A 25,026-nucleotide genomic window follows, 5' to 3' on the forward strand; every position below is an offset into this window, starting at 1 on the left:
TCTGAGACTGATCATACATCAGTTGTCTATCTGTATGTCGTAGCTGAAAGGTGAACAAACAAAACCCCAGGGAACAGATATTTGTCACTGATTATTTTTAATGAGTTTGTGCTATGATTTGATCATGGCATTAGGAACAAGCAGAAACCTGATTTCATCGCTAACAAACAGCACTTGTGCAACGTCTTTCATCAAAAGTATTGCAGTTAGAGACCTGAGGTCTAGACTGTATCCCCACCTGAGCAAAAGATGCAGGCGGATGACAGTTGCGAACCATTTCCCTTATATAACCAGAAGTTACGTTAAAGAGTAAGCACATGGTTGTTTAAACACAAAAGGACTTTGACTTCTGATTATCATAGCTCACAAAGATTGGAAGATGCAAATACAGTTGCACTTTTTTAGTAGATTTTACTTTATAATAAAAATTAAGTGAACTAAGTGTTGTGGATAGTGTATATATTTTAAACTCAACAAGGATATTAATTGGAATTGAGATTTTTGAAAGGCAAGTGCATCTGATAGAAGCAGCATCATTGAAAGGGATCCTCAGCCAGGCCGGGTCTGCAGAACCGAGTTGGTCATGCATCTTACTACTGAGTCTAGAACATTCCCATGCTCAGTAGAGTGCTCATTTTCTTACAGTGATGGAGCCTTGGGTCTTGACCCCAGGGATCCTGAGGGTGTACCCTGCAATAGACAGAGACACTGACTTGGACTTGAATGGGACTTAGGAGGGATCTATTGACATTTTTACCCAGCTCTTGCAGGGAGCTGTTAAAAAGGACCGAATTGGCACTAAGAGTTGCACATTCAGAATAAGTAGTAATAGCTTAGAGCATTTTTTTTTTCCTGATTGGGGATAATTCTGTCTCTGACTTTCAAAGTCAGAGCTCATACCACAGAAAAAGTAAAAAGCCCGGAATTCCCCAGACATCATTAGTGACACACTGGATTAGACTGGACGGCAGCATTCCACGATCACTGTTAACACTTCATATACCCATGCTGGCTTTAATGGACACCAAGGCTTTTTTACTTGAGAGGGGATGGGGGGGGCGGGGGGACAAAGGAAGAAACTTAAGAATGCCAAAGCCACAATTGGATGCTAAAGACTAAACTGGAGCTGAAAGGGAGAAGTGTGACTTTACGTGCAGTCTAACATATAACGTAACTGAGGGATCAGGACTACCACAGAATACAATAGGAATGCACTTACAAGTCTGTCTGCTCTCAGCTGATTGGCAATTCTCTAGAGACAACCCAAAACATTTCCCCTACCCTAATCATCTTTCCTGATGGGTCTGTTTTCTGAGCCACTCTCTCCCTACAAATTCCAGACAGTCCATTGGCTTCATTGCTTCCATTTACAAGACAAGGCACAGAGAAACATGGGACACAAAGGGTCACAAGTGCTCTGAGGCTAAATTGCCTCCGGCTGCAGGTTACTCATTTTTTGACACCATGTGTGTCTTCTTCAAAGGTTTGCACATCCCAGTAAGGCCTGGCAGCTGGTACTGCAGTGAGAGAGAAGGCCTGCACAGAGAGCAAGTGGAAATACAGCTTTCCCCCTGACTAAAAGAACCAAACTGGTCCATTTCTAAAGGGATTAAAAACATTTTAGAGACTGCTAAAGTTTCAGAGCAAAGGTACAATTCAGTTCCCGTGTATGTGCTGGTCATAAACTGCTGCCTGCTGTCCAGACTCCATCCCATGGTGTTAATATATTTCATAGGAAAATAAACTACATAGACTTTATCTTTATGTAATCATTTGCATAATCATTTCCTTACAAAAGATGGAGTACATAGGCATTCTTAAGTATTATGCCATTTCTGGTAAAACTGGTATCTATACAATATATTACAGTATTAGTTTCTTGTTCTACCCATTGGGTAAAGTATGTGCATATGTTCAACGTATATACAGCACCTTACAAATGAAAGCAAACAGTTGAAGAAGCACCATTTCAAGAGAGGCACAGCAAAGGTGAGCATTGCACACTGGGGCAGGGGTCCTACATCTGATAGCAGAACACAAGGCACCTCAGCTGCTTACAGATGGACGTGGAGAGCTAGGGCCCCATAGGGTGTGAGCAGCTGCATCACTGTCCAGCCTAACCTTGACATGTTACACTGTCTCCAGCCCACCTAGGGACAGAGATGGGTATGGGAAGAAGTTCCTTGCTCAGCAAGATGTCCCTGTGCTCTGATACTAACCTTGTGCTACATCCAGCTGGCAGAGCAAGCTATCAAATGACATCTTTATTCCTAAAACCTATGACTATGGGAGACTGAGAATGCTATCGTGATTTGTCCACATCTCCAAGGACTCTGAACAGCTCCTGGCAGCCACACAACATGGTTTGTTGGAATCGGTACAATCTAAAGAAACCATGAAGCTGCATGGGATTTTAGGGTGCAAGCAAGTCTGGATGGGTGACTGGCATGGGAGAAAAACAAAACGGTAACAGAAAGCAAGTATTCTTTGTTCTGCTCATCCCGACTGCTGAGATTTTTCAGAGGTATAGAGTTGCCATTCTGAGCAAACTCTGCAAGCACATTCACAGCATTGTGTCTCCAAAGCCCAACTGGAATCCAGGAATGGCCACGCTCTATCTCCAGCAGTGTCGGCAGGACCTAGAGAGACCACATGGACTTCCTCGGTAGATGCTTGAAGCCATCTAAAAGGCTTACTCTAGGAGTCTTTCTAGAAAGGAGTAGTTGGATAAGAGATGTAAAACCACCTGGGCGAAAGGCAGGTAGATGAATAGATTCTTCTAGATCAAGGCAGCTTTCTGAACGTACTTCCTTTTGATCCCAATAAAGATGAAGAGCAAATGGAGCTACTTAGAATTTCAAAATATTAACAATACTCCTTTTGTACCCAATTCCCATGTCTGTGTGAAGAGGCATCCATCCCAGTTTGGCTCCTCATCCTTGGCTCTTGAGTTAGAGCTAAAAATTACTAAGGAAAAGTGTAATTCTCGCAGTGTACCTGTAAGTTTTAGTCACTGCCATGCTGTGATCTCTCGTGAGCTAGGTGTGTGTCTGGTGGAGTAGGCATGGGAGAGGGCAGTAAACAATTGGATGAGTCGGCTTCACAATCTCTCATATTAAATATTGTTTCAGTGTTTATAGAGTTTCTGAAAAAGCAAATGCAGGCTAAAAGAATGAGTTCCAGTAGATGGGTTTGTAGGTCTTGTGTTTCATATCCCTGGAAATCCACGAGCCAACAGATAAGTCAGAGCAGCGTGCCCAGGACTGCTCCTTCTAACCATGCAAACATTTCCTTCAGTGCCTCATGGGAATAATCATTATAACCTATTGTCAATTGCCAAAACTCACTGCTTTCTAAACTGAACCCTCGGGTTCTCGGTTTTTTGAAAGACAACAGCCCCCACTCTGAGCTGTGTCTTCACAGTTGTTACTTTGTTCTCACCTAAGAGCCAGGAGACAGCATGGCATGAGCTGTAAACCAGAAGGCTACTGTCTAAATCTCCCTGGGCTGAGAGAAATGTCCTTGTTCATTTTTATGGCCTTAGCTTTGACTTTTAAACTAATTCCTTAAAAAGGCCCAGCCTCAAAGACTTCAAAGTCACAGGTGGTGTGTATGTGTGTACACTAAAGGCAGTCCTCTAGGGTACCCAGTGTTTCGTCAGCTCTGCTGGCATCTACAAAACCTCCATATGCTTGCCAAGCTCCAGAGGAATTTACAAGTCTCTGATCTTAGCGCTTTCTCACGGTTGGCAGAAAAGTAAGACTAAATAAGGATTGAGAAGCTATTTGGAGCTGAAACCAAAGGGTGGGATTGCCAGCTTCACCAAAACTACAGTTAGGATTTGGAATGGCAGAGCCATAACCTCGCCTTCCCCTGGCTGCCATCCATGCCAAGTCCTCTACCAGTGAGATCCCAGCAAGGACACCTACTTCTTCCTCTGCCATCGAATCTCAGGGCCCCATTCAAGCACAGTCTGAAGGCATCAGTCACCAGTAGCCAGAAACTTCAAGCAAGTGGGAAAGGTCATCTTTGGCCCAGTTAACCTGTAGCCTGAGAGGCCACTGAATGTCACCAGACAAGACAGAAAAGCAACTCCAGAGTCCCAGAGTCCTTCATGTGTACATCCTTCCAAGCAGTGTTCAAGCATGAACTGACAACTGTTGCCTATCTGTCCTCTCTCCTTTTGACTGTGAGTATTCCTTTGGATGCTACTGTGTGAAATGGGTAAATCCCACAGAGATTACAAGTCTCAGACCAACCCAGGGGCCTACCTACCGAGATCAGCAGAAATGAGCCGCCTGGGGTCAGACAGGACTGGGGGCCTCAAACAATCTCTAGTTACTTCCCATAATCACCTCTGAAAATAATAACAGGCACACATACAGTCACACACACTTATTTGGTGTCAACCTGTCTCTGAATCTGCATTCCTGTTCCGTGCAGAGGTCAGACCACCGGAAAGAAGCCTGCCGCTGCATATGAGCCCACCGTGGTGCCGTTACAGGAACAGCTCTTACATCTGCAGAAGAAAGTCGCTGGGGTCCTTTATTGTGCACAAGAATGTTTAGAAATATTAGAAACAGTAAACTGACTTCATTTTCCAGCTGTAATTCTACCTGCCATGCCTCGTCCTCACCCACCACCTGTTTACTAACCGACCACAGCACAAAGACTGGCTGCACAGAGGTGAGTCTGCACCAGCACCCATTCCTCTGCCATGCAACACTGGTGATATGCAATGGCTTATTATGCCAAATCTGTCCCTGTGTCAGGCCCAGAGGCATAGTAAGCATAAGGAACCATCACCAGTATGGCATTTAGACAACCAAGTGGGCTTGGGGGCGACTGCTGGTGCCAGGTGCTGAACAGAAAATCCCTTGCAGAACTCAACAGAGCTGCCTAGGATGGGAGAGGCCACATAGTTCAGCAGTACACAAAATAACCATCTTGCATTTTTAACAATTTATTGCATAAAATAAGGTATGTATCTGAATATATTTCATGCTACAGTGAAAACAGTCTAAATTGCTGACGCTGCTGGGAATAAGGCTAGCTCTGTATGACACTTGATGCGCAGTGCAGGTGTTTCCACCTGCCACTCCAAATAACTGCAGTAGTGCACTGCTGGCTGCAGATCCTTGCAGCATGCCCCTTGTTAAATGCGTGGAACTCAGTAAACACCAGGGCACATTCCCCAAACCCTTTCTCGTACGACTCTGTAGGACTCTCAAGGATGTTCCTTGGGTATAATAGCCACCCATAAGTGACAAGACAACATACAGACCTTCACACAACATAGGTTCCCTCGTCCATATTTTAAACATTACGATAGTGCAACTCTTAAAGCATACCATCAACAGAAATTATTTCCTCTCGCTCCTCTATCCACTTTATACCTTGGCACACAAAACAGGAGTTTTGACTCATATTTTTAAAACAAAATAAAAGTTTCACACCTTTGGAGAAAAAGCAAACTGACTGATTCTTCCCCGTGATAATATATAATAATTCTTCCTTCTTTATTCAGTTAATTATAAAAAACAGGCCATTCTGGCCTCATTTATCTGCAGTCTCCTTTTGGAATTAAATAGGTCAAAAATACCTTTATGGGTCTTACTTTCATGAAGTCTTCCAAACCTCCTCGGGTTCCTTGGTACGCCCTTTGCCAAGCTCATACCATCTCTAGCCCCGTCTCCACCCCTGCCCCCAAGATGAACACTGTTTGTAGTCAAACCGGATGCAAGTTTGTATTGTTTCAGTCTTGTTTGCATGCAATTCCCAGGATAGGAATCAGAAACGAAGACCGTGTTTGCACATTTGGTTTTACTCAGCTGTACGACGTAAAGCCGGACAACACTGTGGCAGGGGGGCCAGCGGGCCTCTCTCTCCCTGCCGAGGTTTCTCTCTCCTAGCAAAGTGCGCTCTGAAGGGACTCAGACCAGGTTCCCAGGCTTCCTGTCTTTGCCCTTGATGGGTACTATTGTGCCCTCTGAGTTGTTCGGCTGAAACTGTGGTCTGCTGCCCCTGTGTGCGTTGCTATGCTGGTGGTGGAAGAACGAGGTGCCTGGGTAGTGGCCCATCACCTCGCTGTAGGTAGGGGGTGGCCCCTCCATCCTCCCGTTACTGCTACAGGTAGCTGCACTGATGCCCGAGTGGCTGCTTGGTGGGCATGGTCCCCCGTTGTACATAGAAATGTCTATCAAGTCACTGTCAAACACGGTTCGGTTGGGTGGGGCCCTCACGGACTCTCGGTTGAGTTCCATCTGCTGCTCTGGGTCCCGGAGCTGTAGGGTGCAGGGTCCCTGGTAAGGAGGCGGCTCTTCCCCGTCTGACAGGGAGATGGTAGGAGGCAAGTCAATCTCGTGCTGCACGTAGGGGTAGGTGGGCTGGAAACGACTGAACGGATCCCGCTGGATGAAGGATGGGGTGGTAAACCTATCCCTGCCCCGTGGGGTACACATGATCTGGAAGGAAAAAGAAGAGGCCTGAGGACATTCTCAGAACAACAGTGACCAACAAGGGGATAGGCTCAGGGAAGCTCAAGCTTGTTCTGTGTTCACACCAGTTTTCACACCCCCTCACACCATTTCCCATGCAAAACAGAAAAGAACTTATCAGGAACTTAAAGGAGACGGCGGAGTGAAGCCCAATGTGTATTAATATATCTGGGAAGGCTAAACTTCAGTAGGGAACAGTAGCTAACTGAAGTCTTGGATGTAATAGAGTTATTTAGGCAGGCGACAAGGATTCAAATGGGACCTCAGAGTGGAGAGAGCAGGGGACAGGGATGAGGCATGAAGCATGATGCTATGTTGTGGCTCTGAGAACCAAGTCACAGGTGACCTCATCCAAGCCTCAGAGGCTTTACCCATAAAAAGAAGACAAGACAGGACAAGCCTCTTGCTCTCTTGGGACCAGACAGCTCTAAAACCCATGACTGAGCAAAGTGAAGAGGGGTTTCTGAGGTTACTTTTGTAAATAAACCAGAAAAGTGAATTTCTGGACTTTCACAGTTATTTCAATACACATTTGCTACAGTTATTTTTAGTTATTAATGTGAAAATTTCAAAGTAAATGTAATTGTAGATTTTTCCCCCAAATTAACTCAAACCATAAACTTTCTTTAAAACATATCTCTTGGGGTCTTCTTGGTAAAATGGTAGTACAGGCTGCCTCTATATGAGCAGGTAAAAGAGACAGCCAGCATAAGGGAAAATCGACATTACTGTAGACAGAAACACACCAGAAATCCACAAAGGACGTCAAGAGAGGGAGGGGGGAGAAGCATCACAGAGAAGTAAGCTGAACATAGCCTCAGCTCCTCAGTTCCCTGACTGGCCGGCGAGGGACCCAGAAATTATTTTCAAAAGGTAAGCAGGAGAAAGACTGGCAATCCTACCCTCAGGCTGGGCCCTCAGTCCGCCAATCCCAGGCTTTAATGAGCTAGCGATTCCGTGAGCAGTCAGATCAGTGGCAGAGAAAAATCATTCTGTCACACTACACTGAGATAGGATCTATTGCTAAATACTGAGCTACCCCGAGGAACAGCGGCAGGTCAGCGAACCTCAGTTTGGCCTGACATAGGCCCTGGATGAGGGAAGACCCAGAGAAGCGGCTGAAAACAGCAGGATGGATAGACACTGACAGGCCAAAGGGGGGTGGCCACATGAGGCTTGGCTCATGCTACAATGTATACAGAAAGAGATCCCCTCTCCCTGGGTGGCTTGAAACAGATATCTTGGATTGAGAATAACCTTGGAATGAATAGTTCTGAATATGAGGCCAGTAAATGAATTAAATTCTTCCCTTCGCTGCTAGAAAGTTGGAGAACTCTGAAGTTCCAGAGGTGTAGTTGATACGACCAGCTGCAAACCTCCAGCAGGTGATGAACAGGAGATTTTGAATGTAGAAAGACAGGCTTACCCTGTGCCAACCTCAGCACTGTTGCTCACTGCAAAGCTAAGTAGAGACGCCAGAGACTCCTGGCAAGTAAAGGAAGACTGACAAGAAAAAGTCAGCTCTGTCAGACGCCATACACTTGGACCATACAGACTCGGCAACGGAAACAAGTCCACAAGGCAACAGCCCCCTACTCCATGCATTTAAGACATGGCTGTCTCCGGTTTCCAACGGCCCAGAAACATGCTCCAACACCACACCTTTTCTTCACCTTTGGGATTTCTTTTATCAGTCAAAAACTATATATTTTATTTACTTGTGTGAGGGAGGGTACATGGACCTCAGCACCTATGTAAAAGTGAGCCACAAGACAGCTTGCGGGAATGCGGTCTCTCCTTGCATCACGTGGGTTCTGGGCCTCAGGCTGGACAGCAGGCTCTTTACCTGTCTTACTGGCCATGCTTCCTTCTATGGTTCATGATAGCAGGGCTTTTATTTGTACTGTATTCTTTAAATGTTTTGATTATTCCCCTTCACACACTTACCTATTTTTATTTTATGATAAAATAAATATTTTTATTAAATGAAGAGATATTTACTTTATGATTAAAAGATCATTTTTCTGCATCTTTCAATTACTGAACACTATTTGGTTTCCTTATATCTGGTTTTGTTCTAGTTCCTCCCTTCCCCGCTCTGTATTTAATAGTATTTTTACTTTATATTATTTTTCGTGTTTTTAAGTTATAAAATTTACATATTATATTTACGAGCACATGTTCTCATTCACACATGGCACACATGTGGAGGTCACAACAGTTTGAAGCAGTCTGTTCATCCCATGTTGGTTCTTGGGGTGAAAGTCAGGTCATCGGGGTTGGACGCAAACGTCTTTCCCCACTGAGCGATCTTGACAGCCTTAAATATTCATAGTGTTCACTCCCCTTGCTCTTATCTAAATCTGTTTTGAACTTATGCATTATTAAGAAATCCTTAATCTTGCCCTTTAGTCTTTAACAACAATTTCCCTCCACTCTCATCTTCTTGCCCTTTTATTTGATCTTGCTGCCTCTGGCTCTATCCTCTGCCTGTCTCTCTCCTCCACTTCATTACTACTTACACACTCGGTAGCATTAAACCTATAGCACTGTCTACCATGGTTTTTGCTACTTTCAGCTTCATGATCGTGTGTGTGTGTGTGTGTGTGTGTGTGTGTGTGTGTTTTCTTAGACAGGGTCTCTCTTCATAACCCTGACAGTCCTGGAACTCACTCTGTAGACCAGACTAGCGTCAAACTCACAGAGATCCACCTGCCTCTGCCTCCCAAGTGCTGGGATTAAAAGCTGCATACCACAACTAGCTTATATATGGTCTACTTGGTGATATATTGGTGAGCTGTCATTAATGTTAAGAGTATTTCCATATCATATATGGTATGTTGTTTCTACTGTTACAACAGTTTTATTTTTCTGTGTGGTGCTGGGAATTGAGCTCTCAAGAATAGGTTGCTGGATAAAATAACACCCCTACAATGCAAGTGATATCCAAACCAACAGGATGTGCACACTGTAACAAAGAAAAAACACACACAAAAATAAGAAAAAAAACATAAAAAGGCACAGCTGCAAAACCATGAAAAGGCTGCATGATTCCACAGAAGACTATAATTTAGCAACTGCTGAACTCAAAGGTTTGGAAACTGATAAAATGCCAGATGAAGATTGAGGTTTTTTTGGTTTTTTTGTTTTGTTTTGTTTTTGGTAAGAGAGAACACAAGATAATTCATTCCAAAACCTGGAAAAGAAAGCAACAGGGGGAGAAGTCAGCAAAGTGGACAAGAAAATAGGAGTATATGTTTTTTAAAAAGGAAGGAAGGAGGAAAGAAGGAAAGAAAGAGAAAGAAAGAAAGAAAGAAAGAAAAAAGTCAACATAGAAGAAAACTTCATCAAGAAAGCTGAGATTTGGAGAGAAAAAAACCTACAAATGATGAAAGTACAAAATCCAAGGAATCAAGTAAAAAACACAATAGAAATCTTCACCAATAAACTCACCCAAGCCAAAAAGGAAAAAAAAAAAGATACAGAACAAGGTTGACAAAACACTACATTCAAACATAAACAGAAAAAAAATTAACAAGAATGGTAATGGCTAAGAACTTTGGGACACAATCAAGAATCCCCAGAATAGAAAACAACAACAACAACAAAAAAGCATTGAGATAAACACTAAAGGCTTGGGGTATGGGTATTCAAAGAAACAAATTGTCCCAAATCTAGAGAAAGAGACAGACATGCAATAACACAGGCATTAAAAACTCAAAACAGGCATGACCAGAGAAGAACTCCAGGACATTTTACAGCAAACACAAGGAAAAGAAACAATTAAAAGCTGTATGGGAAAAATAAGAACTCACCTACATAGGCAGGAACATCAGACTAACATCAGACCTCTCCAGCAACCCTACAAGCCAAGAGAGCATGGATGATATATTTCAATCCCTGAAAGTAAAGAATTGCTGGTTGATATATCTAGAGCTGTTTTAAGGTTGCCAAGAGAAGTAAGTACATCTCAAGGCAAACACAAACCAAAGCAGTTCTGATCTTTAAGCCAAAACCACAGAGGAGACTTAAAAGGAATGTTATGTGCAGAGGGGCAAGAAACCACAGGAAAGAATAAACTCAGGAGAGAAATCGGTAAACAAGGGAGAACCAACAATAACCAGCTAGACTAACAACTAACAAAAGTGGTAGAGGGATTAGCAAATATCTCCTAATAATAACCTGAAATGTAAATGGCTTCAACTAACCTAATAAAGAGATACAGACTGGATGACTAGATAAAATATATATACCAAAACTTCTCTTGTCTCTAAGAAACATACCTCAATGGTAAAGACACCCACAGACCGAGAATCAAAGAGCTGAAGTCAATTTAACATGCAAATGAAAATCAAAAGCTGGTATGGCTATTCTGATATGATAAAGCATATTTCCAATCAAAATTAGAAGAGATAAAGATTAATAATGTGTAATGTGGAATTATTAATCAAGAAGATATTATAAGCATAAATATATGACAAAACAGGGGGTCCCCTAATTTCATAAAACAAAAAAGTCATAGATGATGATACAGTGTTGAATGATTTCAATAACCCACTCCCCATCCCTGGATAGATCATCTAAGATGAGTATCAACAAAGAAGACTCAGTGTTACAGCACACCACGAGTCAGATGAACTTAACAGATAATACAGAATAGTTCGTGCAACAGAAGCAGAATACACGCTTTTCTCAGGAGTCCATGAAATCTCTAAAAAGACCACAGTGGAGGCTACAAACACTAAAAAGTTGAAAGAATTTGTTTCTTATTAGATAATAGTGCAATGAAAATAGAAAACAACAGTAAGAAAAACAAAATTCACACAAGCACATAAAAATCCCTCTCCTTTCTCTCTTCCTTTCTTCTTACCCTCTCCTCCCTTCCCATCTCTTCTTCCCTGCCTCTGCAGGCTGGCCATCAAGGGTCAAGTTCACAATGCAGCCTTGTAGTTCTGACTTTGCTCCCACTCTGCCTCTGAGCACTGAGATTACAGCTGGGGATACCTGGATTACTCACTGCGGAGAACCAAAGCCAGAGTGACTGCTAGGCAAGCCCTCTACTGACTGAGCCACATCCCAAGTCCTAAACAACATACTCTTGAATGACCAATCAGCCCTTCAAAAAAAAAAAAATCAAAAAGACAAATTTAAAGCTCTGAAAATCATTTGAAAATGAAAGCAAAAGTTAACTTTTACATCTGGGACATGGAGAGGCAGTTCTCGGTGGAAATGCCATAACTGTGAGTGCTTACATTAACAAATAAAAGAAACTCAAATAACCCAATGATGTGTCACCAAGTTCTTGAAAAATCAGAACAATGCAAACCCCAAGACAGTATAACAAAAACTAATGAAATGGCAATGAAAAGAAAAAAATATGTAGAATCAGTAAAATGAAGAGTGGTTTAAGAACAATAACAAAAATAAGATGGATAAACCTTCACTAAATTTACCAAAACAAAAATAAGACACAAATAAAATTAGGATGAAATAGGACAAATTACTACAGATTTCAGTAAAATATTGAGAATCATTAAAAGTAATTTGAGAACTTCTATTCTTGGGAAATTTAAGAAAAAATAGTTAGGGCTGGAGAGATGGCTCAGAGGTTAAGAGCACTGGCTGCTCTTCCAGAGGTCCTGAGTTCAATTCCCAGCAACCACATGGTGGCTCACAACCATCTGTACTGACATCTGGTGCCCTCCTCTGGCATGTGGGCAGAGGCAGAATGTTGTATACATAATAAATAAATAAATCTTTAAAAAAAAAAGAAAAAATAGTTAAATTTATAGACATATAATATGATATGTCTATCTATAATATAATAAGTCAAGAAGATAAAAAAAAAACAGACATAACAACCAATGAGATTGAAGCAGTAACAAAATGTCTCCCAAAAAAGACAAGCCCAGGACCAGATGGGCTTATTACCAACTCCTACCAAACCTTCAAAGAAAAGCCGACATCAGTGCTTCTAAAACTGTGCCATAAAATAGAAAAGAAAGGAACATTACCAAGCTCATCCTACAAAGGCAACGAATACCCTAATAACAAAAGTGTATAAGGGCACAACAGAGAAAGAAAACTACAGACTAGTTTCCCTGATGAACATAGAGCAAAGAATTCTCAACAAAATTCTGACAAACCAAATTCAAGAACACATCAACAAGACCAAGTTGATTTCATGCCAGGAACACAACATTGGCTCAACAAATGCAAATCAGGATGTATAATTCAGCACAAAACAGATTTGAGGACAGAATTACATGATCAGTTGATCAGAAGATGCAGAAAAGGCCTTTAACGAGGTCAACATTCTTTCATGGCAAAAGCCTTGAAGAAACTAGAAATGGAAGGAACATACCTCAACAAAATAAAGGCTATATAAAACAAACTTACAGCCAACATTATACTAAGTGGGAAGACACAGAGTATTTCCTCTAAACTCTGGAATGAATTCAAGGTATTCACTTTTTCCATTTCTATTCAATGTGGTGGTCTAAGTCTTAGCTGGAGCAGTAAAGACCAGAGAATGATGTAAAGGGATCCAAACAGTAAAGAAAGAAGAGTTAAGTTACTCTGATTTGCAGGCAACATGATCTTGTATTAAAAAAAAAAAAAAAAAAAAAAAAAAAAAAAAAAAAACTCCACAAAGAAACCTTTAAGACTTGGTAAATGCTTTCAACAAAGTAGCAGGATACAAAATCAACACACCAAAATATTAGGTTCTATGTATATCAATAATGAACTTCCCCAAAAGGAACACACGGGGTGGGGAACATCTCATTCACGATAGCTTCAAAATAAAAACAAAACACCTAGGGTTAGCCAAGGAGATGGGGACGTCTAAAATAAAGTGGTTTTATTTGTTTGTTTGTTTGTTTGTTTGTTTTAGTGTGTGTGTGTTAAAAGGGTCTTACTCTGTAGCCCAGGCTGGACTTAAATTTAGAGAGCTGCTTCTCCCAAGCGTTGTTATTAAAGGTGTGTGCCACTACATAAATCTGGCTTAAAGTGAAGTTTTGGAAGCAGCAAAGAAAGGAAGAGAAGACATTAGACAACAGGAAGACACAACCCCCTGGTAGGGATCCCCACATCTGCTGCAGCTCTATCCCCACTGTCTTGAGAACCTCACTCCTTACACACCCCACCAACTACCACAGTGACTCCAATCCTTTACCTAGGACCACCAGCAGAACTGACTGAACCTTCCACAGATTTCTGGGAACCTGCTGCAGTGAGAACATTCTAACTCTATAGAAAGTTAGTTTCTGTACTCAGAAGCAAGCCATAGCCCTAGCCTCGGATGATCTGGGACCCCATTCACGCAACACCACCTAGTAGCTCCAAAACTGAACTCGAAACACCAGCTGTTCCATAATCTGACAATTTGGGGTAATAGCAAACATAGATCCAAATGTCTACTCAGCAAAGGTAGGGCAATAGCCATACCAAAAACCACAAAACAAAGCAAAATCAACAACAAAAGAAAAACATGACCTAACTTCAGGTACCTAAAGCCCATTGCAAAGCACAAATACCAGAAATAAACAAGACAGAATGTCTCCTCCAAAAACAAGGACTCCTATATTTATCTCCCCCTTGGAAAGGCAATTTAATGGTTTCAAAATATTAATTATAAACATGCTCAAGCCTGACTCAAAGAGGATATGCATAAAAGCCAGTATGAAGACCACAAAAACACAATCTCCTGACTGACACGAGGAAAAAAAATCAGGATATGAAAGAACAATTTAGTAAAGAGCATTTCTGAATGCCCGACTGAAATAAAACGTGAAACGGAAAATTTAATAAGCCAAATAAAAAGCTCCGTGGAAAGCCTGGCCAACCGAATGATCAAGCGGAAAAGAGGATATTAGTGCTTGAAGATACGGATAGCGAAAATAATCCTGAGCGATAAAAACTGCAGAGGTTACCCGCAGCCCAGATGTGAAGTTATACTACAGAAAATAGCATTGTACCAACATAGAAACAGACACACTGATTGACAGCGCAGACTGAAGACCCCAATTAAGCCTGCACTCCCACAGCCACCTGAGTTTGGACAGGAAAGCCATACGTGTACATTGTGAGAAAGACAGTATCTTCAACAACTGATACTGATGGAACTGGAGAGCTCCATGGAGAAGGGTTAAAGTTGACCCTTATCATTTACCCTGCACCAAACTCAACTCCCAATGGACCAAGGACCAAGCATAGCACTTGATACCCTGAAATGGCTAGTGAACAGAGTAGAAACTATGTTTCAAATCGTAGGCACAGGAAGGAATTTTCTGACAGGACCCCAGTAGTGCAGACCAACGATTGGCAAATGACAGGAAAAAGCTTCACAGCAAAGGGCCACTACCATAGGAACAAAGAGACAGCTTGCAGAAGGGGGAGGACATCTTTACCAACTGTACATCTGACAGTCTTGAAACAAACACCCCCATTAAAACTGGGGCACAGAACAAAATAGAATTCTCAAAGGAAGGAAAGCAAATAGCTGAGAGGCCTTTTAAAATGTTCAACATCTCTAGCCACTGGGAAAATGCAAACAATTCCATCTTACCCACCTATGAACCCTGAGAGTTACAAGAGCAAGTAAGCATGGATGTTACAAGGATAGCCAGTTACTTGCTGATTGAATTTAAGGCCTGCTCCACAAGACAGGACTTGTGGATACGGGTATGGAAGAACCAGAACTACCAAAGTTCCCAGCTATACAATCCTACAAACATGTACCAAGTACTCCAGGGAAACACACCAAGGAAATACTGACACATCCATATTTATTGTTATCTCATTCTCAATATCCAGGGAATAAAAACCAGCCTAGATATTCATCAACAGATGAATGAATTAAACATATTGAACAGGTAAAGAAAAATGGAATTGTGATGTATGCAGGAAAATGAATGGAACTGAAATCATTGTGAGGTAAAATAAACTCAGAAATTTCATGTTTTGTTCTTATATGAAGAACCTAGTTTGGGGCTGGAGAGATAGCTCAGTGGTTAAGAGCACTGTCTGTTCTTCCAGAGGTTCTGAGTTCATTTCCCAGCAACCACATGGTGGTTCACAACCATCTGTAATGAGATCTGGCGCCCTCTTCTGGTGTGTGGGCATACATGGAGGCAGAATGTTGTATACATAATAAATAAATAAATCATTACAAAAAAAGAACCTAGTTTACAATGAGGGGGACTAGGGAAGAGGAGTTATGAAGTTATAAAGGAAACATGAGTTATGAAGTTATAAAGGGGACACTAGAAAAATCTTAGTGGAAGTGAAATGGAGGGTTATAGAATATATGTGATAAGAATAGAAGGGGCTACTGGGGGAAGGAAAGGAACCAGTCAGAGAGGAGAAGAAGAGAAGACAGTGGGGAGGGAACCAAATATGCATAAAGTAAGACACATCAAGTATGAAAATGACATAATAAAGCCCATTACTTCTAATGTTAAGGCAAAAGTTCATTATATAAATAAATCTCCCTTTATCCCAATTATCTCCTAGAAGAAAAATGTTATATGCATGTGTACAGCTACATTGTAGATTAATGTATATACATATAACCACTGATGGGTATCAAACCATACTTTGTAATTAAAGGCAAAGCATACTATCTTAAAATTTCAATACATGACAAAGTTATGAACAAATGAGTCTTATTTGTTCTATAATCAAATATAGAACTTGACTAGAATGACAAGAACAATGTAGTGGTAAAATTGTGGCAACATGAAAACTCCAATTGAATGATTTTAGGTTAGAACTCTCTGTTGATCCTCTTAATAAAATTTAGACAATGTCTTACCCCTAAAGTTTATTCTAAGCCCAACTCTACTCAATGCTATGAGCTAGGCATATGTTAAATAAATCTATCTTCTGTCTGCATTTTATTGCTAACCTCTAGCATATAGATATTTAGTTACATTAAGAAAGACCAACATGGAGTCTGTGTGGCCAGAAGGAGACCACTACGACTTCTTTATTTTTCTACAGGCAGATATTGAGAAGTTCTGAGAGAACTTGATTTAGTCTGACGGCAAACACCTACATTGGGCCCCACACATTTGATTGTTCCATGATCTTTGTACACCTACGTTTTGTTATTTTTATATTTATATTGAAACACTTTAAAAATTTGGATAATCGATGAGAATTATGGGACATGCCTTTAGCCCAAGCTTGAGAGGCAGAAGCTGGTGGATCTTTAAGTTCAGGCTGGCCTAATTCACACAGCAAGTTCCAGGCCAGCCAGGGCTACATGCTGAGACCCTGCCTCAAATGTTTTATTATTAAATTTGACATATGAGAAGAATCCATGCTACTTGGCATGAACAAACTATGCCTACACTTGCAAAGTCTAGCTGGTGGTTCTAAGATAATTCAATGTTCAGCCATTTTCAACCTACTCTCTGCATAGAGCGTAGACACATGGTTCTAAGGGGAAATCCTTCCTTGCCCCCTTTTAACCAAACGATGACTTCAATCCTAAGGTTGATTTCAAACCCAAGGCTGAGGCCATGGCTTCTCCCACAGCCTCCACCTTACCTCTGAAGCCCCTGGCCGCTGCACGGAGCTGTCAGAAGGCCACAGACACCCTTCCTGGAGGTGGGGAGGAGAAAAGTGAGGAACAAGAGATAAGAAAATCATTTGTCTCATAGAACAACAGCATTTGCCCAAAAAACTTCACACCCAAGTTTTTAAAACAAGAATCGCTTTGCATTTTGGACAATGGCTGACTTATCTAAAGCATGGAACAGGAAATCTCTGATCCCCTTGCAGGCCTCGCATCTAAGTGAAAGGTTAGGACCCAAGAGAAAAATTAGAAGGCTTAGCTCCTGGACGTAATGGAGCTGAAGTCAAATACCGGCTCACATAACCATGTGCTTCAAACAACCGTCGAACTATACTCAGTCGGTGTCTACGCCTGGAGCGTCCCTGGGCTAGAAAAACTGAGACTTCCCCAGAAGAATGCGTCATCATGGCCCTCCAGGACCAAGTGCCACCATCCCCCTCAGCACCATAGCCTGAAGTCTATGGTTGTCACAGAGACACTAACCACATCCAGGTCACCTCTCAATTAATTACAATTTCCAAAGCCTGGATGACCTTCCAAAGTCTTCTATTGAGTTTATTCTCCAGCCTGAATATTCACAGGTACAATGTGATAACTAGGAGGGATCTTTTCAAGAAATGTTTGGCCAAGGCCAGCAAAATAGCACAGTATTTTCTGTCAATCTCAAGGACCTGAGTCTGGTCCCCAACATCCAAATGGTAGCCAAGAGAGAGGTGATCCCTGAACGTTATTCTCTGACCTCCACGTATGCACCAGGGCACACAAACCTAGATGCATGCATACATTCATATAAATATACATACATAACTGGAAAAAATTGCTTTTGTTTTTCTAGACAGGGTTTCTCTGTGTAACAGCCCTGGCTGTTCTAGAACTCGCTCTGTAGACCAGGCTGGCCTCGAACTCAGAGATCCACCTGCCTCTGTCTCCCAAGTGCTGAAATTAAAGACATTTGCCACCACTGCCTGACTTACAAATGAAAAATTTAAGAACAGGTTAGTCTATCAAGGTAATAAACAAATAACTACATTACTGGGGCAGCCATTCCCCCACACCATAAATGTGTTTACAAAGCACTCTATGGTGATATGCCTTTTGAGTTCAGATTATTGGCTATTTACAAGGGCCTCCTAGGCCATGAACATTGTTAATGCCACAGAAAGATCCTACATTTTTGAACTTCTAGGAATATGTATATTGGACCTCTGGAGATGACTGACTTGCCCCAAACTGTAAAGTCCACAATGAAACACCCAGGCCCTCTGGTGCAAGCCCACACTGTGGCCGGCATTCTCATAAAAATACTCGCTTCGTGCTAAACACATTGTTTTGTACAATACATACAACCCGTTCCAAAGATACTCGCAGGACATCATCAACTCAGTAGCAAAAATATCAGCTGCCCCAGCTGCTCGGAGGAAGTGTCGGCATAAGGGTCTGACTATAAAATTATATAATGAACCACTACAGTCCGGGCCGGGCAACAGGTGAAGGACCAGACTTAAACCAAAGGCATGACTGGTCCCCTCCCAGCACTGCGGAGCGGTGGCGGCAGCTCTCAGGCTCCTGCTTGCTGACCAACCGGTGACTAGCACCGGCCACCAGAAAGCAAGTCTACTGGTATTCTGAGATTCTCTCACATCCTGCCATCCCTGTCACTGTTCTCTCCCACAGTCCTTAGTGTCCAGCTCCAATCATTGAACTGCACCATCAAGAACCCAGGCATGAGGGGTTCATACTGTCTCAACGGCAATGATTATTCCCAGTGGCTTCATTTCCCCCAGAATTTCTATCTTTGACTCTTTTGCTGGCTTCTGGGACCCTATTCCTCATATTGCATTGCCTTGCCCAGTTTTAATACGGGAGGAAGGGCTTAGTCTTACTGCAAACTTGACATGTCATATTTTGTTGATGTCCTTGGGAGGTCTGCCCTTTTCTGAATAGAAACAGAGGAGGAGAGGATGAGGACTTGCAGAGGGGAGATGTCTGAGGGGGGACTGGGAGGAGAAAAAGGGGAAACGGCAGTCAGGATGTAAAATAAATAAATTTTAAAAATTAAATCCAGCACACCTTTAATCCCAGCACTTGGGAGGCAGAGGCAGGCAGATCTCTGTGAGTTCGAGACCAGTCTGGTCTACAAGAGCTAGTTCCAGAACAGGCTCCAAAGCTACAGAGAAACCCTTTTTCAAAAAACCTAAGTCAATCAATCAATCCATTTTAACTTTTAGATGTACTGTAAGATTAGAATCCATTACTGTTCTTCTGCATGGAGAGATCCAGCCCCCAACATCAGTTTGGAAAAGCCTGATCTTTTCTAACTGAGTGCTTTTGCCATTCATGTTGACAATCTTCTGACCATCTTTGGGAAGGTTTATTTCAGAGCTGCCTAATGTATTCCACTGTTCATATATCACCACCCTGTATGTTAATATCACACTGTTTTAATTACTGTTGGCTTTGCATTAATTTTTGAGATCAAGAATTATGAGACCACCTCCTGAATTTATTGTTCTCCTCTGAAGTCATTTTGGCTATTGAGTGAAATAGCCAGTGAAATCATAGATGTTGTCAGATGGATTGTTTTAAAAAATTTCTGCAAAAAAAAAAAATTTCTGCAAAAAGTATCACTGGTTTGTAGATTTCTGTGGAAAGCAATGACTTTCTAAAAATATTAAGACGTCAATATTTTATTCATGTGCATAGGATGTCTTCCCACTTTGAGTCTTTAAATTTTCAGCAGTATTTTATGGTTTCTGATGAATAAATCTTTAGTCTCCTGTTAATTTTACTTTGAACTATTTTTAAGTCTATTGTAAATGGAAATGCTTTTTTAAATTCCTTATAAAGTCAGACTATCCGTTGCTAGTTTAAAGAAATACAGCTGACTTCTGAGCACCAATTTCATAGCTTTGCTACTTTGCTGGCTCTTATTAGTTCCTCTTTGTCTTGGTAGGCTCCTAAGACCATGTCACCTGCTAATAAGTGATCTTTCTTGATCCTTTCCCACTGAGAACCTGTGCCGACTAGTATTGGGTCAACTAGGGAACCTCAACAGAGAAAACACCTCCACAAGACCAGGCTGTAGGCAAGCCTATAGGGCATTTCATAATTAGTGACAGATGTGGGCGGGCCCAGCCCATTGTGGGTGGGGCCAACTCCTGATGCTATGAAAAGCAGGCAGAGCAAGCCATGAGGAAGAAGCAGGGAAACAGCTTCCTCCATGGTCTCTGCATCATCTTCTGCCTCCAGGTTTGCGCCTTGTGTGAGTGCCAGAAGCAGGTCTAGGCTACTAACACTCAAGAAAAACTCCTAACAACCCGCTTTTTCAATCTAGATCTCACCTCCTAAGGATTTTACAGCCTTTTGAAACAGTGCCGCTAGATAGGGATCAAAGACTCAAAATACAATAAGCAAACATAATAGGGAGTTGTTTTACTCATCTGCTCAATCCCCTTACTATAGTTAAAGGTATGTTCAGATTTCTATTTCTTCACAAGTCAGTTTTAGTAACGTGTTTCTAACCATTGGCCTACTTTATCGAGATTGTCCAATTTGCTAATATATGGTTATCTGTTGTCCCTTGCAATCCCCTTTATTTCTATATATCTTGGATAATGTTTTAAATTAAGAGAAGGCAGTCTGCAATTACAACTTGCTGACAGCTGTGGGCCAGAGCCTGCCGGTTGGGTTCTGTGACTACATGTGAGGAAATTCTCAGAGCTTGTGCTAAACTCTCCTTAGCACAACAGAGAGCAATGGGAATCACCAATGAGACCACTGCTTGGCATTCTGGCTTCTGTCAGCGATCGAGTGTCTCATGGTATCAAATCATTGCACGTCTATTTTTGTATTTGTTCCATGGGGAGAATTTCAAAGCAGAGGTCGAAGTGGTTGGTTTTCAGATGTTCCTCAACATCTTTCTGATAAGAAACTCTCTTCTCTGCCTTTTTTCGTATACTTTTCTACCATCCAGATACTACCATACTAGCTTTTCTACACTAGGGGGCAGTATCAGCTCAGAAATCAAGCCAGTCCCGCTACAGGGCCACACATCCACCGGCCGCACACACTTCCTCTTTCATTCCTCCGTGGAAATCTATCATCAGACTTCTTAAGACTCCTAACTCTGCTCAATCTAGGACACATCCCTTAAGAGGCAGGCAAATCTTCCAGGAAGACCTGCTGGGAAGGGGAGACTTGGAATCCTTTCCATTTGTAGAATAGTGCAGTGCACATTGAGAGAAGCAGCCCCCAGGTGCTTCCCCAGCTGAGAGAGGCCTGAAGAAGGTAGTGGGGGGAGTAGCGGGAGGTGGGGCGAACCGCTGCACTCCAATAAAAGCCAGCCAGAACTAAGAAAGCTTAGAGGACTGGCAGACTTTGCAGCCTTGGCTGTCACCATCCTGCTACCAGCTCCAGTCTTTTCTTTGCATAGAGAGAGGTGGTTTACTCATGCCACGGAAAAGCTGGCACGGGGTTAACTTCTGCCCACAAACTAGCCCTGGAGGGGAGGCTCCTCAGCAGAGGCCACCTAGAATTTCAGAGTGATTCGGAAAACTTTGAAACTCTTATTATAGTCATACCAAGAGAAAGATTACCATTTGATTAATGCTAATGACTTATACTCTTAAAAGGTTACTAAAGTGCTGTTGATGACATTTTGGGGACCTGCAGTGGCTCGGTTGGTTAAAAGGGCTTGTTGTGCATGACTGAGGATCTAAGATCACGGTGGCAGGAGAACCAAGTCCTGAGAATTCTTCGCTGACCTCCACACATGTGCCGTGGCATATGATAATAATATGTAAAATTTTAAATATTCATAAATTATTTTAGCATGTTATTTTTACAAATACTTTGCACCAGTACAAATCATTATCAAACTACCTCTCTGGAGTCTAAAGATGATTGGATTTCCCAGCATCTTTTGTTATGTGAAAAGAGGATTTTTAGTTTTTAAAAGAAAGAGTCTCACAGTGTGGAACTTGGGTTGGTCTAGAATTCGCCGTGCATACATTCTCATCACAGGATTTATTTTTACTTTTATTTATGTGTATATGTGTTGGGGGAGGTATAGGCCTTATGGATGCAGGTAGGCAGATACCAGAGAGGGGCATCAGATCCCCAGGAGTTAGAGTTCCAGGCGGTTTGGAGTCACCCAACATGAGTCCTGGGAATAGAACTTGGGTCCTCTGAGCAGCACCAAGTCACCACTGAGCCATTTCTCCAGCCCCTCAGCGTGGGAGTCTACACCGCCTTCCAGAAGCAGCATCAGTTTACTGTGGTCCTTTCTGATCCTGGTGCTGCTCAGTGTGTAAGCTGGATAGCATCCATCCAGAGTCACCTGGCCTGCACCAGCCTGGTATTCTACCGCCACGTCACCCAATCATCCACAGGACTTGATCCTAAATGGATTTTGGATGATACCCAAGCTCAAACCTATCTTCAGGAAATAAATAGAAAAATGAAGACTTGACATCATGAAGAAGAAAAAAGAAGTGTTCCTTGATAAGAAAACCAAGTACCTGTGAGCCCTCAAGATACTTCTAAATTCTGAGCAGTGGTGACATAAAGAGGACCCTGGGAGTCACGTGACTTTAAAGATAAACGTGGCTATTAAAACTGTCCACGTATGCTGCTTCAGACAGGAATTGGCTGCATCCTCCTCAGATTCTGCTTCTTCTCATCCTTGGAGGGATGGGCACATTCTGATTAATCAGTTTCCTAGGGCTTCAGACAGATATATCAAAGGGTAAAACCCTTTCAGTGACCACCTGACAGCTGAAGCTCTTCCTGCCAAGGCAGGGAGGCAGACAGTGTAACTGGCAACAGGAAGTCAGTGTTGAGAGTCTCCGGATAAACACTGCCCCGCCCCGACTGTCTGCTCGGCACCCCCGCCTTATGAAATAGTGGAGAATGGTGACTGGTCAGTATGGACAACTCCATCTGGTTTAAAGGTGCCAGGATAACACTGACAGGGACGCCACCCCATGACATCACCTTCCATCCCATCAACTCTGCCAGGCAATCCTCTGCCACACTTAGTTTTAGTCCAGCGTGTCAGAAACAGGACTATGACAATGACATCATTTAATAAGACCCTAATGAAAATATTTTTCCCCATCATTTTATAAACACTTTTCTATACACAATTTAAGTGGGGAGACCAGAAAATAAGCAGACATTCTTCAGTCACTTTGGAAGAAAACAGATATGGTAGCCAGCCCTCCATTCCCTACACCCTTCCTGGGACCAGAGCATGGTTTGTGGGTTTCCAATATCCCTGTGGGTAGGAAGCCCATCTGAAAGCCGCTGCCAGAAAAGGGATGTGAAAGGCACAAGCAGGCTGAGAAAGGCACCGGGCACCTTCAGCAGGTCCTGGAAGGTACAGCTGCAGGGGGCTGCTGAGCCCCAATGCTTTCAGGATCAAGGCTGTTATATGCCACCCAGAATTGCTGTCCTCCAACCGCCTTTCCTTCCAAGGCTGCTCCTGGACTGCAGACAGCTAGGGAGTCCACAACCAAGCCACCTCCTCAGTCACAGACTTTAGCCACGGAGGGGAAGGTCCTGTCCCAGAGAGACCAGTCACAGGACATGCCACACTTCCTTCACTCAGACACACGTGTCGCTCCTCAATGAGCAGAAGCAGTCTCTACTGTCACAATGGCATTTCTCCCTTTTTGTTTGTTTGTTGTGTTTTGTTTTCTGGAAACGTGAGCCAGCTTAATTTATTTATATTCTCTCCCTGTGCTTTCAGTCCCATGTGCTAAACAATGTTTTCTTATAACTCCCATGCCAGGCTGGGGATTCACGCCTATGATCCCAGGGCTTGGAGGCTGAGGCAGGGGTTGTGAGTTCAAGACCAGGCTGGACTACAGAGTGAGATCCTGCAAACAAATAAGAGTTGAGGGCCTGGAGAGATGGCTCAGTTGTTCAGAGCGCTTGGTACTCCTACAGAGGATCGGTGTTTGGTTTCCAGCACCCACATGGTGGCTCACGACCAGTTATAACTCCAGTTCCAAGGAACCGGATAGAGTCTTCTGCCCTCCATTGCCACCAGGCATGCACTGGCATACATACATGCAGGCAAGCACTCATAGATAAAAATTTAATGTCTGAAAAAACACTTAACACAGCCCTCCCACCGCCTACCAAATGCTGCAAACCCATAGTTACCAATAGCACTCCTACAGGACTGAGGATCCAAAAAGAAAGTAGGATTACAACCACAGGTGTACATTGTCCCATCTCCTGGGGCTTCAGTTCTGGGACCCATCCTGAGAGGCCAGGGTGGCCCAATCTGCTAGAGAAGATGTAAATTCTAAAATCGGGGTGATATTCCCCAATTCTTAACAGATGGGTCAACTTTTGTAATAGGGGCAAACGGCAGGCACTTGACCATGCTTCAGGTCACATCTGAAGTTCTTTGGGGTATAGACCTGCCGCACCTCAAGGTACTCGGGGTCTGAGGAACTCAAGTTTCTGCATCGACAGAGGAGACAACCACAGAGGTTGTCTTTCCCACCATCCAGGGGGACAAACGAAATGGCCTTGGGTCTCCTGTAAAGCTGGACTGGCAGACAAGTGATTGTCTTTCCCAAGCTGCTGACTGTAGTCTCAATGGGAGAAGCCTGGCTCCAAACAACAGATTGAGTCCCTATAGCAGCTGATATTGAAGATAGTGAAGCTGATATTGAAGAAATGCCTACCATGACCCTTTCTTTAACTTTTAAATCAAAGTTTCTGCTTTTACAAGTCAAGAGTGGCTCAATATCTACTATCTCGTGTGGTTCACACTGTGCACAACTCTTTACCTCTCAGCCCTGCTCTGAAGCCAGCCACCTCTGCATGCCCACTGACCACAAACCCCTGGGCTTTCCAGATGTGGTCAGCAGGACCCACCTGGCTGGGGTTGAGTTGTCAGAAAGGATGTCTCAGGCCTCCCAAGTA

At 42.7% G+C, this 25,026-nt stretch overlaps 1 protein-coding gene across 15 annotated transcripts in view; it reads right to left on the reverse strand.

Moving 5' to 3' along the window:
* Positions 1–73: 73 nt before the first annotated feature.
* The window catches only part of Ldlrad4 (low density lipoprotein receptor class A domain containing 4), a 323,747-nt gene continuing 298,794 nt past the window's right edge, over positions 74–25,026 (reverse strand). For 14 of the 15 annotated variants that reach the window (XM_041639126.1, XM_041639127.1, XM_041639129.1 and 11 more), the window contains 2 exons: positions 17,055–17,108; positions 74–6,464 (listed from right to left, as the gene is read on the reverse strand). In XM_041639126.1, the coding sequence (XP_041495060.1) occupies positions 5,934–6,464; positions 17,055–17,108 (585 nt within the window). In that variant the 3' untranslated portion in view covers positions 74–5,933. The remainder of the gene's footprint in view (positions 6,465–17,054; positions 17,109–25,026) is intronic. The other variant, XM_041639141.1, reaches the window with a different exon arrangement.

Source organism: Microtus oregoni, unplaced genomic scaffold (assembly GCF_018167655.1).
Source record: "Microtus oregoni isolate MIOR12 unplaced genomic scaffold, Mior012 000057F_ref0000458, whole genome shotgun sequence".
Classification (NCBI taxonomy): Eukaryota; Metazoa; Chordata; class Mammalia; order Rodentia; family Cricetidae; genus Microtus; species Microtus oregoni.